Source organism: Brachyhypopomus gauderio, chromosome 12 (genome assembly GCF_052324685.1).
Source record: "Brachyhypopomus gauderio isolate BG-103 chromosome 12, BGAUD_0.2, whole genome shotgun sequence".
Lineage (NCBI taxonomy): Eukaryota > Metazoa > Chordata > Actinopteri > Gymnotiformes > Hypopomidae > Brachyhypopomus > Brachyhypopomus gauderio.
The window spans coordinates 19,998,082-20,014,915 of NC_135222.1; the positions used below are offsets into that span (position 1 = coordinate 19,998,082).

At 49.2% G+C, this 16,834-nt stretch overlaps 1 protein-coding gene across 5 annotated transcripts in view; it reads right to left on the minus strand.

Annotated features, from left to right (window-relative positions):
* Positions 1–16,834, minus strand: part of tead1b (TEA domain family member 1b) — a 48,984-nt gene that overhangs the window by 9,845 nt on the left and 22,305 nt on the right. The window contains exons 4-7 of one of the 5 annotated variants that reach the window (XM_077023641.1): positions 4,814–4,878; positions 2,949–3,011; positions 2,794–2,856; positions 481–492 (exon numbers count right to left, since the gene is read on the minus strand). In XM_077023641.1, coding sequence (XP_076879756.1) covers positions 481–492; positions 2,794–2,856; positions 2,949–3,011; positions 4,814–4,878 — 203 coding nt within the window. The remainder of the gene's footprint in view (positions 1–480; positions 493–2,793; positions 2,857–2,948; positions 3,012–4,813; positions 4,879–16,834) is intronic. The other 4 variants (XM_077023644.1, XM_077023643.1, XM_077023642.1 and 1 more) reach the window with 4 other exon arrangements.

The window sequence follows — 16,834 nt, forward strand, 5'->3', positions numbered from 1 at the left end:
GGAGAGGGAGAGAGAGAGAGAGAGAGAGAGAGGGGAGAGAGAGAGAGAAGGAGAGAATGATAGAGAGAGAGAGCAGAAGTGAGGGAGAAAGAGAGGAGACAGAGCGAGACGAAGGGAGGGAGGGAGGGAGGGAGAGAGGCAGCATTCTTCACAGTGCTAGGTCAGCATGAGGAACCAGTGTGAAATAAAGAGGCGAAGGAAGGAGGCAAAGTGCAGACAGCCAGCAGGACAGATGGGGAGCCCCACATCGCCCTGCACCTCCCGGGCGGAGGCTGTGGGCGTAGGCTGTGGGCGGAGGCTGTGGGCGGAGGCTGTGGGCGGAGGCCAGCTGGGAGCGGGGGGCGTGCAGGAAGCGAGGCTGAGTGCTGACGAGGAGCTGGGTGGTGTCACTGAGGGAGGAGCCCCCCCAGAGAGGAAGCAAGCTTGGGTTGGGGGGGGGGGGGGGGGGGGTCAAGCAAGGCACTTTGGGACAGTACTTACCATGCTCGTCACCTAGACGCAAAAAAACAGGGCGTCAGTGTAATCCCACAGGTCACACCGATCACTACGCCATCCACACACATACCACAGACAGACGTCTGCCGTTTACTTGGTGCGATCACAAATCGTCTCGGCCATTTACTTTCCTTCTACCAAGCGATCATTCTTGTCCACTGACTATTACATAATTAATCCCATATAAATAATGGAGTTTCATTCAAACGCTTCTTAAAATGTGGGAAGGAATCAGCATGAAAGCTTTATTATCAGCTGAAATGCAAAGAGCATCTTAGGGGAGGACAATATGGGGTATTTAGATCATGGTGGCCACCTCTGATTAGGCCCAGAGAGACGCCCCCGTAATGACAGCCATTTCACTCAACACAGAGGAGTCACGAGGATGCTGGGACGCTTTACCCCACAGCTCAGATTGTGCTCCTGATTTCAGATTTGCTGCAGATGTGAGCGGACAGGCAGCCATACAAAAGCAGCATATACATAACTGCCCCGGTAGACCCCGTATGAAGTGTGGCTGAGGCCCAAAACACAGGGCTAGGCATGCAAACAAACACACACACACACACACACACACACACACACACACACGTACACGTAGATGTGCACACACGTGTGCGCACACACGCAAACATGAGCGCACACAAGACAAATGAGGGGTCATTTAAACCCACTAAAGGTCACCGATTCAACTCAGTAATCTGCAATGACCTGGGAGCTGTGGAAAAGTTTGATTGGTCTTCATTGGACAAGGAAAGAAAAAGGAACAGAAAGAGGGACAGGGAGAAAGGAGAGAAGGAGAGAGAGAGTATGAGAGAGAGGGGGGGGGGGAGAGAGACTAAGAAAGATCTTCAAGGTCACAGATGCTGGAGGGAATCCTTACAGAAATGTCTTACGTAACAGGTCAATTTATTATCAGGTCATCTCCCACAAAAGACTTTATGGTGGCCTTTGTAGACCGAATGTGTTTAGAGTAAGGTGATTATATACAGAACTGTAGCTTAGACGTATGTTTGAGTGAATCACGGAAAAGCAAGAATGGGATGGGGGGGGAGGGGGGGGACTGCAGGTGTTTATTAATACAGCGTGATTGGACAGCCAGTGAAGTTATGGAAGAAGAGGAGAGACAGACAGACAGAGACAGAGAGAGGGAGACAGGCAGAGTTAGAATCCCATAGAAAGCTTGTGAATGACTACTCTATTGCTCTTTAATCACCCGTCATTCCACAGAGAGTAGGTGCAGAATAGGAGACTTCATCACTAAAGCCACAGCGCAGGCAACACAGCAGAGGGCACCGCACGCGTGACCCTGAGGTCACCATGGTCATACCCACTGCTCTACGGCTTTTAAACTGCGGCCACGAAACAGCTGACTGGCTGACATCTGACCTCGAGCTCTCAGCCACTCACCACCAGCCCAAGCACCTTGCCAGCATGCTTCCAAGCTTCCGTAGGAGACGTCACACTCTAGCGGGTTAGGACACGACATGCGCACACACACACACACACACACACACACACACACACACACACACACACACACACACACACACACACTCGCAGACAGGGCAGAGTGCCATGCATTCTACAAAGGACGCAAGTGGCATCGGCTTTGGGTTCTGCTCTCTCTGATCAGAAATTGCTTTTTTTTTTTAAGTAGCTAAATTTCCATTGAGTTTCCATTGAGCTTAAAGCCCAAAGAACTTTGATTTAATTCTGCTGGTGAACCAAAAATATTCTTGCCCCAAAATGTAGAGGAAAGGAAAATCATTTTCAAGTCAAATTAACCATTAGCATTATAGAACAGATTCGCCACATGTGGAGAGTACAGGATTCCTCGTCCACATTCATTTTAACAGCCTGTTCTTTTTTCAAGTTAGCTTTATAGGCTAATAATAATAGCACTCAAACTGTACTCCCCCAGCAAGGAGATAACTAGCATTAGCTAGCCTCAAAGCAGATGCACTTAGCGGTCAGTGAAGGCACAGACGCTAAAGACCGAGACGTAGGGAGGGGGTATGGGAGTGTGTGTGTGAGAGTGGGTGTGTGTGTATGAATGTGTGTGTGTGTGTGTGTGTGTGTGTGTGTGTGTGTGTGTGTGTGTGTGTGTGTTGAGAGGTGAACAGGGTTCAAGGAGGGTGAAAGGGCGTGAATTATGCATGCTTAATACAGACCGGCACATGCAAGGGATGGAGGTTACAGGAATCAGAGTAACAAGGCATTCACCCTGTCGCCGGGGCGAAAACAGGAAGTGCGACGGCATAGCAACCACAGGCCCAAAAGCAGAGAAGCGCATACCTTTAGCTTGGAATGAAACTCACGAGATTTCCTTCTGGCAAGAACCTGAATGTGACTAGACACCTGCGGGGTGGGGGGAGGGAGGAAGACAAAGGAACAGCCTGTAACCATGGCGATGAAAAGCCCCCCCTGCAACTGGGCAGAGCCAGACCTACCTTGATGGCAGCTTGGATTTCGCGAACTTTCTTTCTTGCTAAGACCTGTATGTGACTAGACACCTCCATTTTGGAAAAAAAAAAAAAACAAAAAACAAAGAAGGGGGGGAAAAACAAAAAAACAAAATACAAGGAATTACACTTTTTATTGGCATTGAGACAACACTTGAGGAAGGCTTTTGCAGTTCCTTTCATAGCAGGGCTAACACAGAAGGAGAGAAGCACGCCCCCGAACCGACAGCCACCCAGCGCCCAGGATCACCCAGACCCCGCCCCCTGGAGTGGGTGGGCCCAGGAAAAAACCAGGGCCCGTAAGCACATCACTAGAAAACATACGGACACGTCTGGCCTTCAGGCAGCAGCAAGGAAGCTGCCTCTCGGGCCCTTTTTACCAGCAAGGCGGTGCATTCCAGCAAATCTAAGCACCGCTCTCAAATGGAAAGGTCAGAGACCCAATGGAAAGCTGAGGGGGGCGGGATTAGGGGGTGGAGTCGGGCACCCAGTATGGGTGGAAGGTTCCCTGTCTTAATCAGGCCAATCATACACAAGAGGCTGTGGAGTAGGCCTCGCAGTGAGCACGGCGCGGTTAATGAGGGGCCGTCGGCATCCCCGGGCCCCCACGGCCCAGACACTTCAGCACAGCAAAGTCACATTTGTGTCTGTCTCAGCGGCGCAAGTGCTCCTTTGACCTTTGCGATTTAATTACTGCAATCACTTCAGTTAAGCCGGGGCTTAAGCAAATCAAATTAGTTTGTAATTGTGGTTGTGTTACCACATCTTGGTAGTGTGCTTTCTTTGCCGTTTGCTTACACTACAGTTGATCACAGCTGATACCATTTTATAGATATTATTTATATCATTTTATTCAGATAATAAACATATTAAAGGAAAAAGTGTGAGTAGCCCTAGTTAAATTGTATATGCACACACATTTGTTTGTTTTTGTTTTGTAACAAATAATGAAACACGGACGAAAGCTCATTTGACCAACGGCATCTGCACTGGCTGGGATGGAAGGGCCAATCACACGTGTGTGAAAGGGAAGTGATGTCATCACAGCACTCATCTGTGTGCAGAGTGCTGCCTGGCGGTGTCACTGCGTGACCCACTGAGGACGTGTCGGCCTGCGGGCCTGCTAGCTAACGCGCCACGTTCACTGGTATTCACTGGTATTCACTGGTATTAACCAAATCACAGACCCCTCTCCGCCCGCTCTGAAACGGGCACGTGAGAGGCAGGTTATGTCACACGTCTTTTTGCTACTGCTTTTTGGCTGTGACGTATATATAGTGCCATGTGACACGCGTGCGGCTTGTGCGTGCGCGTGTGTGTGTGTGTGTGTGTGTGTGTATCTGTGTGTGTGTGGACAGATGTTAGGGGAGGCTCGGCATCGCTCTCCCTTCCCAAGGCCACATCAGCCAATTTATGCCCAACCAGGCCATGCTGCAAAGCTCCAAGCTACTGTTTGTCTACGTCTGTGTGTGTGTGTGTGTGTGTGTGTGTGTGTGTGTGTGTGTGTGTACATGCATGTGCACACAAGCAAATTAAATGTGTGCAGGCTGTATTATGTTTGAATCCCATGTATGTGTATAAGTAAAGAAATGCACAGGGGGATGTGTGCGAGTATGTGAGTATGTGTGTGTGTGTGTGTGTGTGTGTGTGTGTGTGTGTGTGTGTGTGTGTGTGTGTGTGTGTGTGTGTGTGTTGGATATGTTCCTTTATGCAGGAGCCTGTGCAGCAGGCAGGCGCGTTCAGCAGTAATGGGCTTTCTCTGTTCCTCGCCAGGCCCGCCACGCAGGGCCCTCGGCACCGGGCCCACTCACCGGGCCCACTCACCGGGCCCACTCACCGAGCCCACTCCTTACCTGCTTTCTTGTCCTCGTCTTCCCGGTGCGCAGTTTAATGTATCTGGCTATCAGCTCGTTCCGACCTGAGAGCAGAAAAAACAGAGACAGAACAAGAGAAAAGATGAGAGACGCCACTGTGGCTCTGCATCGTCACGGGGAACAACGCAGGACCCGGGACAAAGACGCCCGGGGGGTCCGGCCTGCTCAACGCAGCTCGAAAAGTGCACGGCTTCCGTGTGCATTAATGGGGCTTCATCACGACCTGCGTGTACATCATACGTCTACATTAATGGGGCAGCCGTCGTGGTGACCCGTACCCTGGACTCGCCACGCTGCTTCCTGTCCCGCAAACAAACATGCTTCATTTAAATGCAAACGTGCTCCGCGCATATTATTACCATGAAAAAAGACGTCTGTATCTACTGCCTTTTCAGATTAATCCAATTTAATGCCAATTTCTTCAAAGCCTCATGCCGTGAAAGGAAACAGAATCTGACATTCATACTGTTACAGCCCATAATGGTGGAGGAAATATGTTCATTTAACACAGTGCTGTTCTGGCTAAATTATAATTAAAGCATGGCTTTGTAGTGATTTCCAATTAATGGCAGCTCCAAACATTCTTCTGCCCTCCACTCTTTGCCTAATTGCCAATGTAAAGGCACAATGACCCCTGTTAGTCTTTTGATATGTTAATAACATACCGCCACCCCCAAAACTATTACGCAAATTATAGGTAAGGAGCGACTCTAATTATGTGTCCAGCTGTACCCAACGGTTGCCATAGAACTGTTGCTCGCTATTTTTTAAATAACAAGCTTTTTAAACAGACACACTTTGCATGTGGTTTCCTTCGGACCAACGCAAAACTCTGTTTTGGAAGCCATGTTGTAATTAGTGTAGAGGAAAAATGGACACAGTGACATGAATGGGCAGGTATACATAATGAAGGACAGTCGTTCAGAGCCGATAATGCAGCAACAGTCATGTCCTTACCAACGGTGGCAGGGTGTGTGTGTGTGTGTGTGTGTGTGTGTGTGTGTGTGTGTGTGTGTGTGTGTGTAGCAGTGTATATGTGCAGTGAGACGTGCGTCTAGTCACATTCAGGTGCTTCAGCTGCAGTTGGTTGTGGCAAAGGGTGTGTGAGGTGGTGTTTGTGAAATCCACGCGCAAACACACACGCGCGCAAACGCACACACATGTACACACACATGCACATGTACACATGCAGACGAGCAGGTGAGCACGGCCGTAGCCTCCGCCCGCTGAGCACTGAGGGAGTTTGCTACATTCAGGTGTGCCAGATGAAAGCCAGCAGTGCTGGGTAATGCCTCTCAGATTCTGCAATTACACACACCTGTTGTGTGAAAGAAGCCCTCCCTCCCCCGCCTGTGCCCGTGCGAGCCTGTGCTAGCTTCTCCCGAGTGAGAAGCACGGCAGCGCTGTAAGCCAACGCCTCAAGCGCCGAATGCAGACACAGAGGCTGCTTGACAGTCAATCAGACGCTTTCAATTAGCAGCTTTCAATTCAAAGAAAAACAAGCAAAAATAAACCACGGCGTTCCAAGACCTCACCCGACACATACGTGCTTCTGTGTGGCCCTTCGCTGGGGGCTCCTGCGTGCGTTCGACACACATAGTGCACCGCACCGGGTCAGAAGAGACAAACGGGGCCACCTCGCCCACTTCCTCCAACCACGCTTTGTTGAGGCCGCACCCTCGGATGGAGACCATGTGACCTCAGGCCAAATAAACAGCATTGGGGGGGGGGGGGTAGGTCGGGCCAGATGCCCCAGCATGCCGGCACTGTAATCTCTCCCAGATGAAGCCAGGGCCCACAGCACTTTTAATAATTCACACACTGTGTACACATAACATGACAATAAAGCCATTCATGAAGACGCCTGATTCCCAGATCAAAGCTCACAAATGGCCAGCTGTAAGCATGCTCACTGCTGAATAATTTCCATTCTTTTCATCGACTCGGAGAAGAAGGAAGAAAAGAAGAAAAAACAGCAGCACCTTGCTCAGCGGGCCAGTGCCGTTTTCCCCCCATTCTCCAAAACAACACTGGCAGAAAGAAAGAAAGAAAGAAAGAAAGAAAGAAAGAGGCTGGGGGAAGGAAAGGAAGGCAGGCCACATTCATGGCCACACCCACCCAGGCCCCACCCCCTGACTCCACCTGAGATTTTTAAGGACCAATGCTTTTCTGAACTAAGGCGGCTCTACTGTTTTATTCCACAGGAAGAGCATGAGCTTCCTCAGTAGAGAGATCAGGAAGGTTTTTTTCGATTAACCCGGCATGTATAACATTAATCTCGTCACTGTGTTCTAGATTAAAATCATGACTGCCGAGCTCATTAGGACAAATGGCTGATATGGGGACATAAGCGCTGTCATTTTCACGAGAGGAAAAAGAACAGTTCAAGCTAAAGCCAGAGAGATGAAACATTGTTATTTTAAAACTTGTAATCTGTAAAACAGCAATGCAGTTGTGTCTGACCAATCAAATTCTCTGTCTGCTTTAAGTCAAGCCAAAAATCCTGACATTAAGGTTCCCACTGGCTCCATGTGTATGTTTTAGGATCCACAGCCTTGCTCTCTGTTATTAGTATTTCTGGGCACCTTGGTAAGGTAAGAGACTGTGATAGCTAATACAATTCTAAAATAGGGAATTGCTATTTCAATGTTTCATTTTGTGAAATGCAAGACAGTTACTCTTGTGCAACTCTCAGTCACATTCTTCAGGTGCAGGAACGGATTGGTACGTGAACCCAAGAGATCTCGTCCCTCAGAACAGTGGGGAAAGGATTAGAGATTAAACGTCTGACCCCCAAACAGTAGAGCTATGGCCTCTGGGCAGAAAAGTGAAAGTGTGTTTTCCAACCTTTCTGGTAAGGGAGGGAGGGGGCTGAATCTGAAAGACTGTGGAGGTTCTGGGCCATATCAATAGCCCTCAAATGGCCGCGCAATGGGGGCCTTGTGGCACCCCTCTCTTCCCAGGACTGGCCTCCAGCAGCTGACTCCTCCATTCAATTAGAAATACAGCTCCGGTGTTGGCGCCTCCCTCCTTGGCTGCTGGACGGCCTCCCCTGGCCGCTCCCTGCTGTGGGGCTTTCAGCACACCCTCCGCGGCTCAGACACTCCCCCCGTGCTCCCCTGCCCTTCATTATGCAGAGAGGGATCCCTGCAGCTTTGTCCAGTCGTGCTGGAGGCGTTTTAAAATCCAGCCACAAGGGCCGGGGCTCTTTCTTTAGCCGGGGCGGAGCGCCGATTATCTTGCGTGGGCCTGGAGCTGCAGTGTGGAAGTCAGCTGAGTGAGAGAAATGGTTAACTGCCCTTAGAGAAAAGTTCCCCCCCTCTTTCTCTTCATCCCTCCCTCCCTCCCCTCCCTCCCGGGCCCTCCCTGAATCAGTGGGGTTTTACACAGCTGCTCTGTCCTGCCCCAGTCAGACATATCCCCCCCAACCCCATGTCCCTTCTAACCTCTGTGGCTCCTCTCCCTCCCACCAATACCCCCCCCCCCCACAACCGTACAGTTCACGCCAGCCAGATTTACAATGCATTCACCTTCCTCTGCCACATTGTGAACATGCTCCATCACCCTCCCTTAGCTGGGGGGGGTGTTTCATTAGCTTAGCTGGCCTGCTTTTAATCCACTCCTCACTAAGTTATTTCCTCTGTGTTTTTATTGCCTTTTTTTTTTCAGTGTAGCCCAACAGCAAAACAACAGTGGTCAAAGGTGCCTGCACTTTTATGCTTATCTTAAAGTATATAACAATTGTAATCAAAATTCGTTTAGATTCTAGATTCACCCACTTTTTGAGGTCTGAAGTCTTAAACCAAAAATGACACTCAGTGAATTGGCTCATGCAGCAAATTAAAGGGGCAAATGTGTCATAATGAACTGCATAATCACCTTCACCACCAGATAAAGATAAAGTGGGTGCAACTCTTTCCTCCAGTAGGAGCCCTTAGATATGACCTTGGTGAATGACGTGGTGACCCTGTGAGCTCCCTGTAGCTGAAGACACATGAAGGTCACATGCACCTCTGCATTTTTTCCCAGGTTATTCAGTCGGGGCAGTCAGGCCCCTCGTCATCACCGTCAGACAGACATTAACATCTGTCTTTCACGTCGAGCCCTTTACAAGGGGATGAAGGAAAATCGCCATTGATTCCACACCCTGGGGGGCACGGCAAATGAAGTCGCATCATTCTCCCTGCTGGCACGTCAAAGCAAAGATGATTTAATCAAAGGCAGGGCCTGCAGTTCAGCCTGGGCGTGTGAGATAAACACCGCCCTCGGTCCGCGTCGAAGCCGTCCCACAGGCCACGGTTGCATCCTGCGATCGTTAATAACATGCCGAGCCTTTTTAAGCACTCATTTCCCGTGGCAGCACGCTTTGTTTAATGCAGGCCTGACCACACTCACCATCTGGCCCCGTGGGCCAGGGCTGACGTCAAGGCAGGGAGGACCACGGCCGCTCCGCCTGCTTCTGGTGCAGAAACCCCCCACCACCACCACCAGCTCTCTACACGTGGCACTCCTTCCACGGCGGGACACGAGAGGCTTCGCCCAGACGTCCCACAGAGCCCTGCTCCCTTCTCCTCCCTGCCCGCCTCCTCACTGCCTCCAAATATAATCATTAATCCTCATTAGGTCGTAAATTTGTAAGTGTCACTTGTCACGGCAGAAAAGAGCCACAATCTCGATTTTCTCCCGCCGCCTAACCTTAATTAGCGCACGTGAAAGGCCGGCGTGCCTGCCGGATGTAAACGGACCTCCACGTAATTATCTGAGATGATGGCTAAGACCTTGACTTGTTTAAATGGCAACAAAAAAAAAGGGGGGGGGGGGGGGGGGGGGGGGCTTTTATAATCATGTGATCTTCACCACAAAACAAGTGACTTACAGGGAAGAATCCAAAAACTCGTTGGTGAATCGCTTCAGTTAAGGTGCCGGTTAAGTGTTATCAAGGCTATATTTACTTGACTGGCAGTAATATAGGACAACGCAATTATTGTCTGCAGTGTAGCTGATGCGTGCAGTCAATCTGCACATGCCAGTGCGGGAACATTAAGTCTTTGAGTTTGGTTTGTTCCCATTGAAAGGGGGAGCGTGCTGCCCTGTTCCTGTGTGGGGTATCAGGCCTACACAATTCTCCCACTCTCCTGTCATGCGTGATAGATGACTCAAGGGTCTCGGGCCCCCATTAGCATGACAATGGACTAAACCAACAATATGGAGGCATTCACTCTGAGGAACCCTGGCTGGGTTTGGGGATCCAAACATGTGTGTGTGTGTGTGTGCTTGAAAGGGGACAGGAAGCCTGTTACTCCCAAGAACAACGCCATTCTAGGAAACACTGCTAACCAAGAGGGGAAGCCATTTAAAGAGGGGACTAAGAAGAGAAACTTGTGCCTTGGGAGTTGAACAGGTGACACAGAGCGGGACTTTTCAAGCATCTCACAGCCCTACGCTGCACATCTTTGTGAGTCCTGAAGAATGAAATTGCCATCATACTGAAAACTGAAGGATGCACGTGCAGGAATTTCCTCTACAAAAATTCTTTTCAAACTCTCAGAAATGTGGCCTTGCTACAGTTTATTTTTGAGTGATTAACTTCTTTTTAACACGGGCATTACAACTGTCTGTGCAGTTTTTAAAAAGGAACCCACTCTGACCCCTCTTTATAAAAGCTTCTCAGAAGTGCTCATAGCAGCAGTCAGGACCAGTTCTGCCATCTAATTTAATCATTTTCCAGTGACAGAAAAGATTAACTGGATCCAAGATCAGGGCTCTTATTCTGAGACCCATTGAGTAAGTGTAGCTTAAGAGGTTTTGCAGGTCAGTGTGTGTGTGTGTGTGTGTGTGTGTGTGTGTGTGTGTGTGTGTGTGTGAAGGCACGGTCAACATGGCTTTTGGGTGATAATGAAGGAAGGGGAGACAAGAGCTCAGTGTGCCAGGCCACGGAAATCCATTTAAAAGATGGAGCACAACTGCTGATCCCAACATCTGACTCCACCTGACCAGCTGCCGATTAGGGCTGGCTTAAGCTCCCAAATGGTGGGGCCCCCCAAGGATTTCCAGCACCAAGCTCTAAGAAAGACTTCAAGGCCAAAGCCGGCACCGCCCACGGCCACGACCGTCACGCCCGCCTCGGCTTTTCTTCTCGGGGTCACAGTGCCGGACTTCCAGCCGGCCCTGCCTTTACAAGTTGAAAGTTCAAGCCTACAAGTTTTGTTGTGTGATTCACTGAACAGTGGGCCTGTCTGGAATTGGCCCACACAGACCTGGCCCCCCCGTGCCATCTGCCACCCGCTGTGCAAAGAGTACAATGTCGTCGCCTCTTGCGCACAACACACGCACACACACACACACACACACACACACACACACACACACACACACACCACACACACACACACACACACACACACACACACACACACACACACACACACACACACACACACACACACACACATTTGTTCTGTCCCTTTGCCATAAATTCTGCCCTTATTAACCCATCACGAGTGTAAGTCTGTTCATGCATGACTGACGGAACAGAATAACGAAAAAAAAAAACCTTTTACATGTTTGTAAATAGCTTTTAAAAAACTGTTTTATGCTAGCTGCTTAACAACAACTAATAACGTCCAGAGCCACTGCTAATAGGCGCTTAATGATGTCACAATGAACTTAGAACAACTCATTGTACTCAAGAGGCAAACATCAACACAACTACAATTCTTCTGCTGGTTGCAAAGGTCATGAAAGTGCACCGCTGATCATTTACACGTAAATATCAGATCACGTTCATTTTTGGGGTGCATTAGCTTAATGGGAATACTTTCCAAGATTTCTAAGATAAGTGCGTTTTTTCCAGAGCATGTGAACATGGCCACATAACATATGTGCATACATATACATACATCTCTCTCTCTCTCTCTCTCCTCTCCTCTCTCTCTCTCTCTCTCTCTCTCTCTCTCTCTCCTCTCTCTCTCTCTCTCTCTCTCTCTCTCTCTCTCTCTCTCTCTCCTCTCTCTCTCTCTCTCTCTCTCTCTCTATCACATAAACACACACACACATGCATGAACACAGATGTCTACAGCTAAACCAGTGTGTCACACATGCCTTCCACAAGCTAAACCATGATTCGGAATGGCTATTCAGCTCACTGATAATTCTCATGCTCTGCATCGGTCAGGATTCTCAACCAGGTCTAAAGTTAGCCCACAATACCCTTATTTCAGAACCTTTCATCAATCTTGGCCACCCTTGAGCCAAGGATTTTTATTCATGACTTTGTTTCAAAAGTGATTCACATTGCTCATAAGATGAAAAATCTCTTGAATCCAAAATCTTGCAAAACCTTGAAGCACTACTTGGAAAAAAAAAACCCCTGTGAATTATCCGCCATTATAAGGCAGACCATGGGTCGTGAATGTCGGCTGTATGGTGGAGGTTGCAGGTAACGTGAACTTCTCAACAAACACGTGATGCTTAGCAAAGATCTACAAGAGACCTGAGACCTGTGGTCCAAGTCTAGCACAGAGCAGAAAGTTCTGGAGGCCTGCAAACTCACCACGGTTTCCCATAATGCCTGTGTGCCTGTTGGCAGTGCCCCCCACACAATCACCATCTCCCGGAGACGCAACACTGTTGGAAGGGATTAGCAGCTCCCAGTGTTCCCATCTAGCAGCCAATCACAGCATGCCGAGACCAGCCACCATCGGAGAGGCTCTCATGCTCGGACCAATGACATAGCCACAGTCCCGTCTGATAAAGGTCAAAGAGCAAGCTACTTCAATGAGATAACTTACTGTGAAATAAAGTCAATATTTGGCGGTGTCGTATTTAAGGCCGTCTAATAGATAATAAGTCTTATTGCGAGTGAGACGGCTTGACTGTTGATCAATTAATTTCTCGTAATGCTGTCGTCGGTTGTAACAAATACCCCTTTAAAAATCAATTGAAAGTTTCCAAACACAAAAATGGAATCAATAGTTAACTCCAGGTGACCCGGGCCGGGGCTACGAGTAGACGCTACGGAGGCTCAGATGCACGAGGACTGCTGAGAGTCAGGGGCGTTGGGGAGGATTAACTACAGCCATTCATCACACGCACAGACAAGCCCACGGCTCAGTTCTGCAGGTGGCAACCCCCAGCCCTTGGCCACAGACAAAGAGGATTACATTAGACGACCCCCCCCCCCCCCCCCCCCCACCCCCCCCATAAATCCCGACAGGGAGGCTGGCCGGCGTGAGGAGGACGTCGGTGGCCGCGCTCCGGCGTTCAGAGCCGCAGAGGAGGCCTCTCCCCTCCCGGGGCCGGGGACGCGCCGGCTCCCACAGGGCCAATTATCATGGCCACTCCAAGACAGGCTCACGCTGTCAATTAGGAGGCGGAGAGTGCATCATCATCACCCTCATCATCATCACATGCATTAGTGCTGAGGCAGGCCTGGTCATGGGGGTGAGAAGTGTCTCTGAGAAAGAGAGAGAAAGCAAGCACGAGAGACAGAGAGAGAGAGAGAGAGCGATGGGGAGAGAGGGAGAGAGGGACAGAGAGAGAGGGAGCGATGGGGGGGAGGCAGCAGCAGTAATGAGGAGTCCCAGGAGGAACGGAGGAACAGAGGAACTCAGCCTCGCCGATGTGTGAACACGCCGCTGGCTGGCACCTCCCAACACAGTCAGACGCAGGGTTCAATCAATATTTTCAATCTCTCAAGATCAATCCCGCATCTGAACATGAAGAGAAACCTGTTAGCAGCTACCAATATGTGTAAATGAAAAGCCAAACTTCATGACCCTGATGGATCGCTTCCCCCCCCCACCAGCAAACTCTCAGCAACTCCCTCTCTGGTTCGTAGTGCTACGGCCCTCTATCACTGCCAAACTCCTTCTGCAAGCTTTGCCGTGGCAAGTTGCATGGGAATGTTTTATACCCATTCATGTTTCTCACACTATCAGCTGAGAAACTGATCTGACAATACACGCAGCCACGCAAGACAACATTTCAGCAGTACAGTTAGAGGTCAAAAGAGGCCAAAAATGACCACATAAAAAAGTAAATGTTCCCAGCTACCCAAACGGCGATCATGGAGAATAGCTTATTTCTATGCGCTATGTCTTTAAATGATACAGAGCGCCCTGGTTCAGGCACACAAGAAACAGCCAATTGGAGCAGTGCAACCTGAAACCAGCTGCCGGGCAGGCAGCGTGCATGGCCGGGCACCCTCCACAGTGAAGACTGGCAGCCTCGGAGCTGCTGTGATCACTTCCTGATCACAGCAAATCTCCGTGGTGTTCTGAGGAACACAGCAATCTGCTAACCCTAACGCTAACAACAGAGTCAGCCACTAAGAGCTTCTTTAGACTTTAGAAAAATTATTTGTATAAACAGTTATACATAACCAACAGACTACAGACTCTGGAGAGAAGACAAAATAAATGAACATTGTTAATAGTCACAACATTAATGTAATATGGTTAAATTAGTCACAATATCTCTACTTGTTTGTGATTAGTTTACGCTGACACTTAAGACTGTGTCCTTGCTAACCTGGTACAATTGGCCCTATACTTGGTAAGATTCATAAGGACATAAGATTTGGCAAATTCTCCCCGCTTCCATGAAGCTTCATATCTGTGCTCACAGAGACGTAAATCCACCGTGCCACTAAAGCAATCTGAACTCAAACAGGGGTGATGAGAAGCAGTGTAATGTTGAGGTTCCCCAAGACCTCTGAAGCAAAAGTATAACTCATTATGGAACAAAATCTCAAGTGATGTTCCCATTATACTCATGCCAAAGGGAGCAGAGCGTAAAATAGGCTACAATATTCGAAGAGACAAAAATTCTTTTCAGCAATAGGTCGTCGATAATATCACATATGACAGTATTACCAAACAACAGACACAAATGCCTTGGGCTTTAAGAGTTGGCTGGCCGGCAAAACGTGGCGCGGTGATGTGAACCCCGTGTTTTTACCTGCCAGGTGAGTGAATGTCAAGCCAGTGTGGACACACAGCGTCTGGACACGACACATTATAAGGAGTCCAAAGGACCTAACCATAAAACACACCTGCAAATACAATATTTATTAATATTTAGGAATGAAATCTCTGGTTGTCATATATCCTTTGCAGTGCTGTTCACGAATTAAAAAAAGTGTCATGATTAAGCCCCTGTAAGCATTCTCTGCATCCGCCATTTTGGGCTGTCCACCTTTAAAATAGGTGCAAAGCAGTGTTGCAACAGGTGCAACGGGACGCTTTCATTACTTGCCTTGATACTCTGGTCATCATATACTTTAGCTCTGCTGAAGGATAGGTTACTGCAGTAAATTACTCAATACAGACCCAATCACCACAGTAGAGGAAGAGACCAACACTCGCACACATTACTCTCTTGTAAACGATTGTTAAATCTATTTGGTGTTAATGGCAAAAACAGGAGGAAACAGGACAGGGGTACAGAGTATCCAGCACCTGGGGTATAGTCTCCAGGCAGGGACATATGTTTTTTAGCACACCACTCTCCCTGCCTCAGGATTTGGGTCCAAATGGACAAAACATCTCCCCCGTTCTCCTGGCAGCTGACTACAGGCGCTGACACGCTCCAGCAGGACTGTCAATATTGGGCTTTGTCAGAAGTGGCTACACCAAGAAGACCAAGCCTTTAAAAACAATGCAGGACAGACATACAGGCTGGCACTGCTTCTGTAAGGCCTTTCCGTAGGCAAACCTATGGGTTCATGGGGAGAAACATGGAGGACACAACGATCAGCTCAGATGAACGCTGATGCTAGAGGAAGAGTAAATGCTCAATCAAATGCCAGGCCACTGTAAACATTCGGTTAATCTGAGTATTTTGCAAGGATATTGGAGACAGGTAGAAATTCTCTCTGCTTTTGGGAGATATGAAGAACACTGTCCTAAGGGTACATTCACCTTATGCAAACAAAGGATACCAGGAAAAATGACAAAGACACCAGGATTTCAACCCCGGTCTGGAAGACCGCATGTTAACCTAACCTGTTGCCCGTGCTGAGAAAGACTCAGGTGCTGCCTAACTCATCTTCACGCCGTGGAGAGTAATCATGGCGTAATTGGAAACGTGTCCTTCGCGGGAGTGAAACTACGGCACTGCTACCGAGCCACAATAGCGTGCCGACAAAAGGGAGGGATTATATTGGAGGTGTCTGTCTGTGTGTGTGTGTGTGTGTGTGTGTGTGTGTGTGTGTGTGTGTGTGTGTGTGTGGCTGAAGTTCTCCAGACTCCATTCGGAGCGAATGCAGGTAGCAGAGGGAGCCTGAGCGGATCCCAGAATTCCTCATTATCCTCCCAGTGGGCGGCCGGGCTGCGGCGGTGGTGTTAGCGTGAGGCAGGCGGTGCGGGAGGCTTAGCCGGCCGCGGCGCTCCGACGGCCCCATGGGGGAGGCCGGCCTCGCTCGTTACGGCTAACTGATCCGCAGCGGCCTTGCAAGCCAAGTGCCACTTAGCGTCCGTCCGAGCCGGCCGCCCGGCCCTGATGAGATGACTGAGCACACCGCATATCTGTAATAGGGAAAAAACAAATGCCTCATCAAAGCTGTGCGGAGTGGCTACGGTGCCCGCACGCCGAGCCAATGTGTCCGACCCGCGGTCAGCAATTATGCACGGACCTTGATCCTGACGCAAATGCCTTCCGTCTTTGGGCCCTGGTCGAAAAATAGTGCGATATGATTAACGTTTGCCGCCTCCAAAGCAAACAGATGCGCCGTAAAGCTGCTCGGGTGGCCGGGGCCTGATAGCAGCCGCTAAAAGCAGCCAGAGTTCCTGAAACAGATGGTCCTTTCACACATAATAATCATAACAGCCTGCATTTGCTCCTCAGCGCCATCCAAAGCATATTGTGATATTTCCACTGCTTTTTGGGTCTGTAAGAGTATTGCAAATATCTTTTCAGTACATGTGAGATTTTGGGCTAAGGGATGAATCATATAATTTAAGAAATTTGTTTTATCAGGCAGTATATGAATTCTTATTT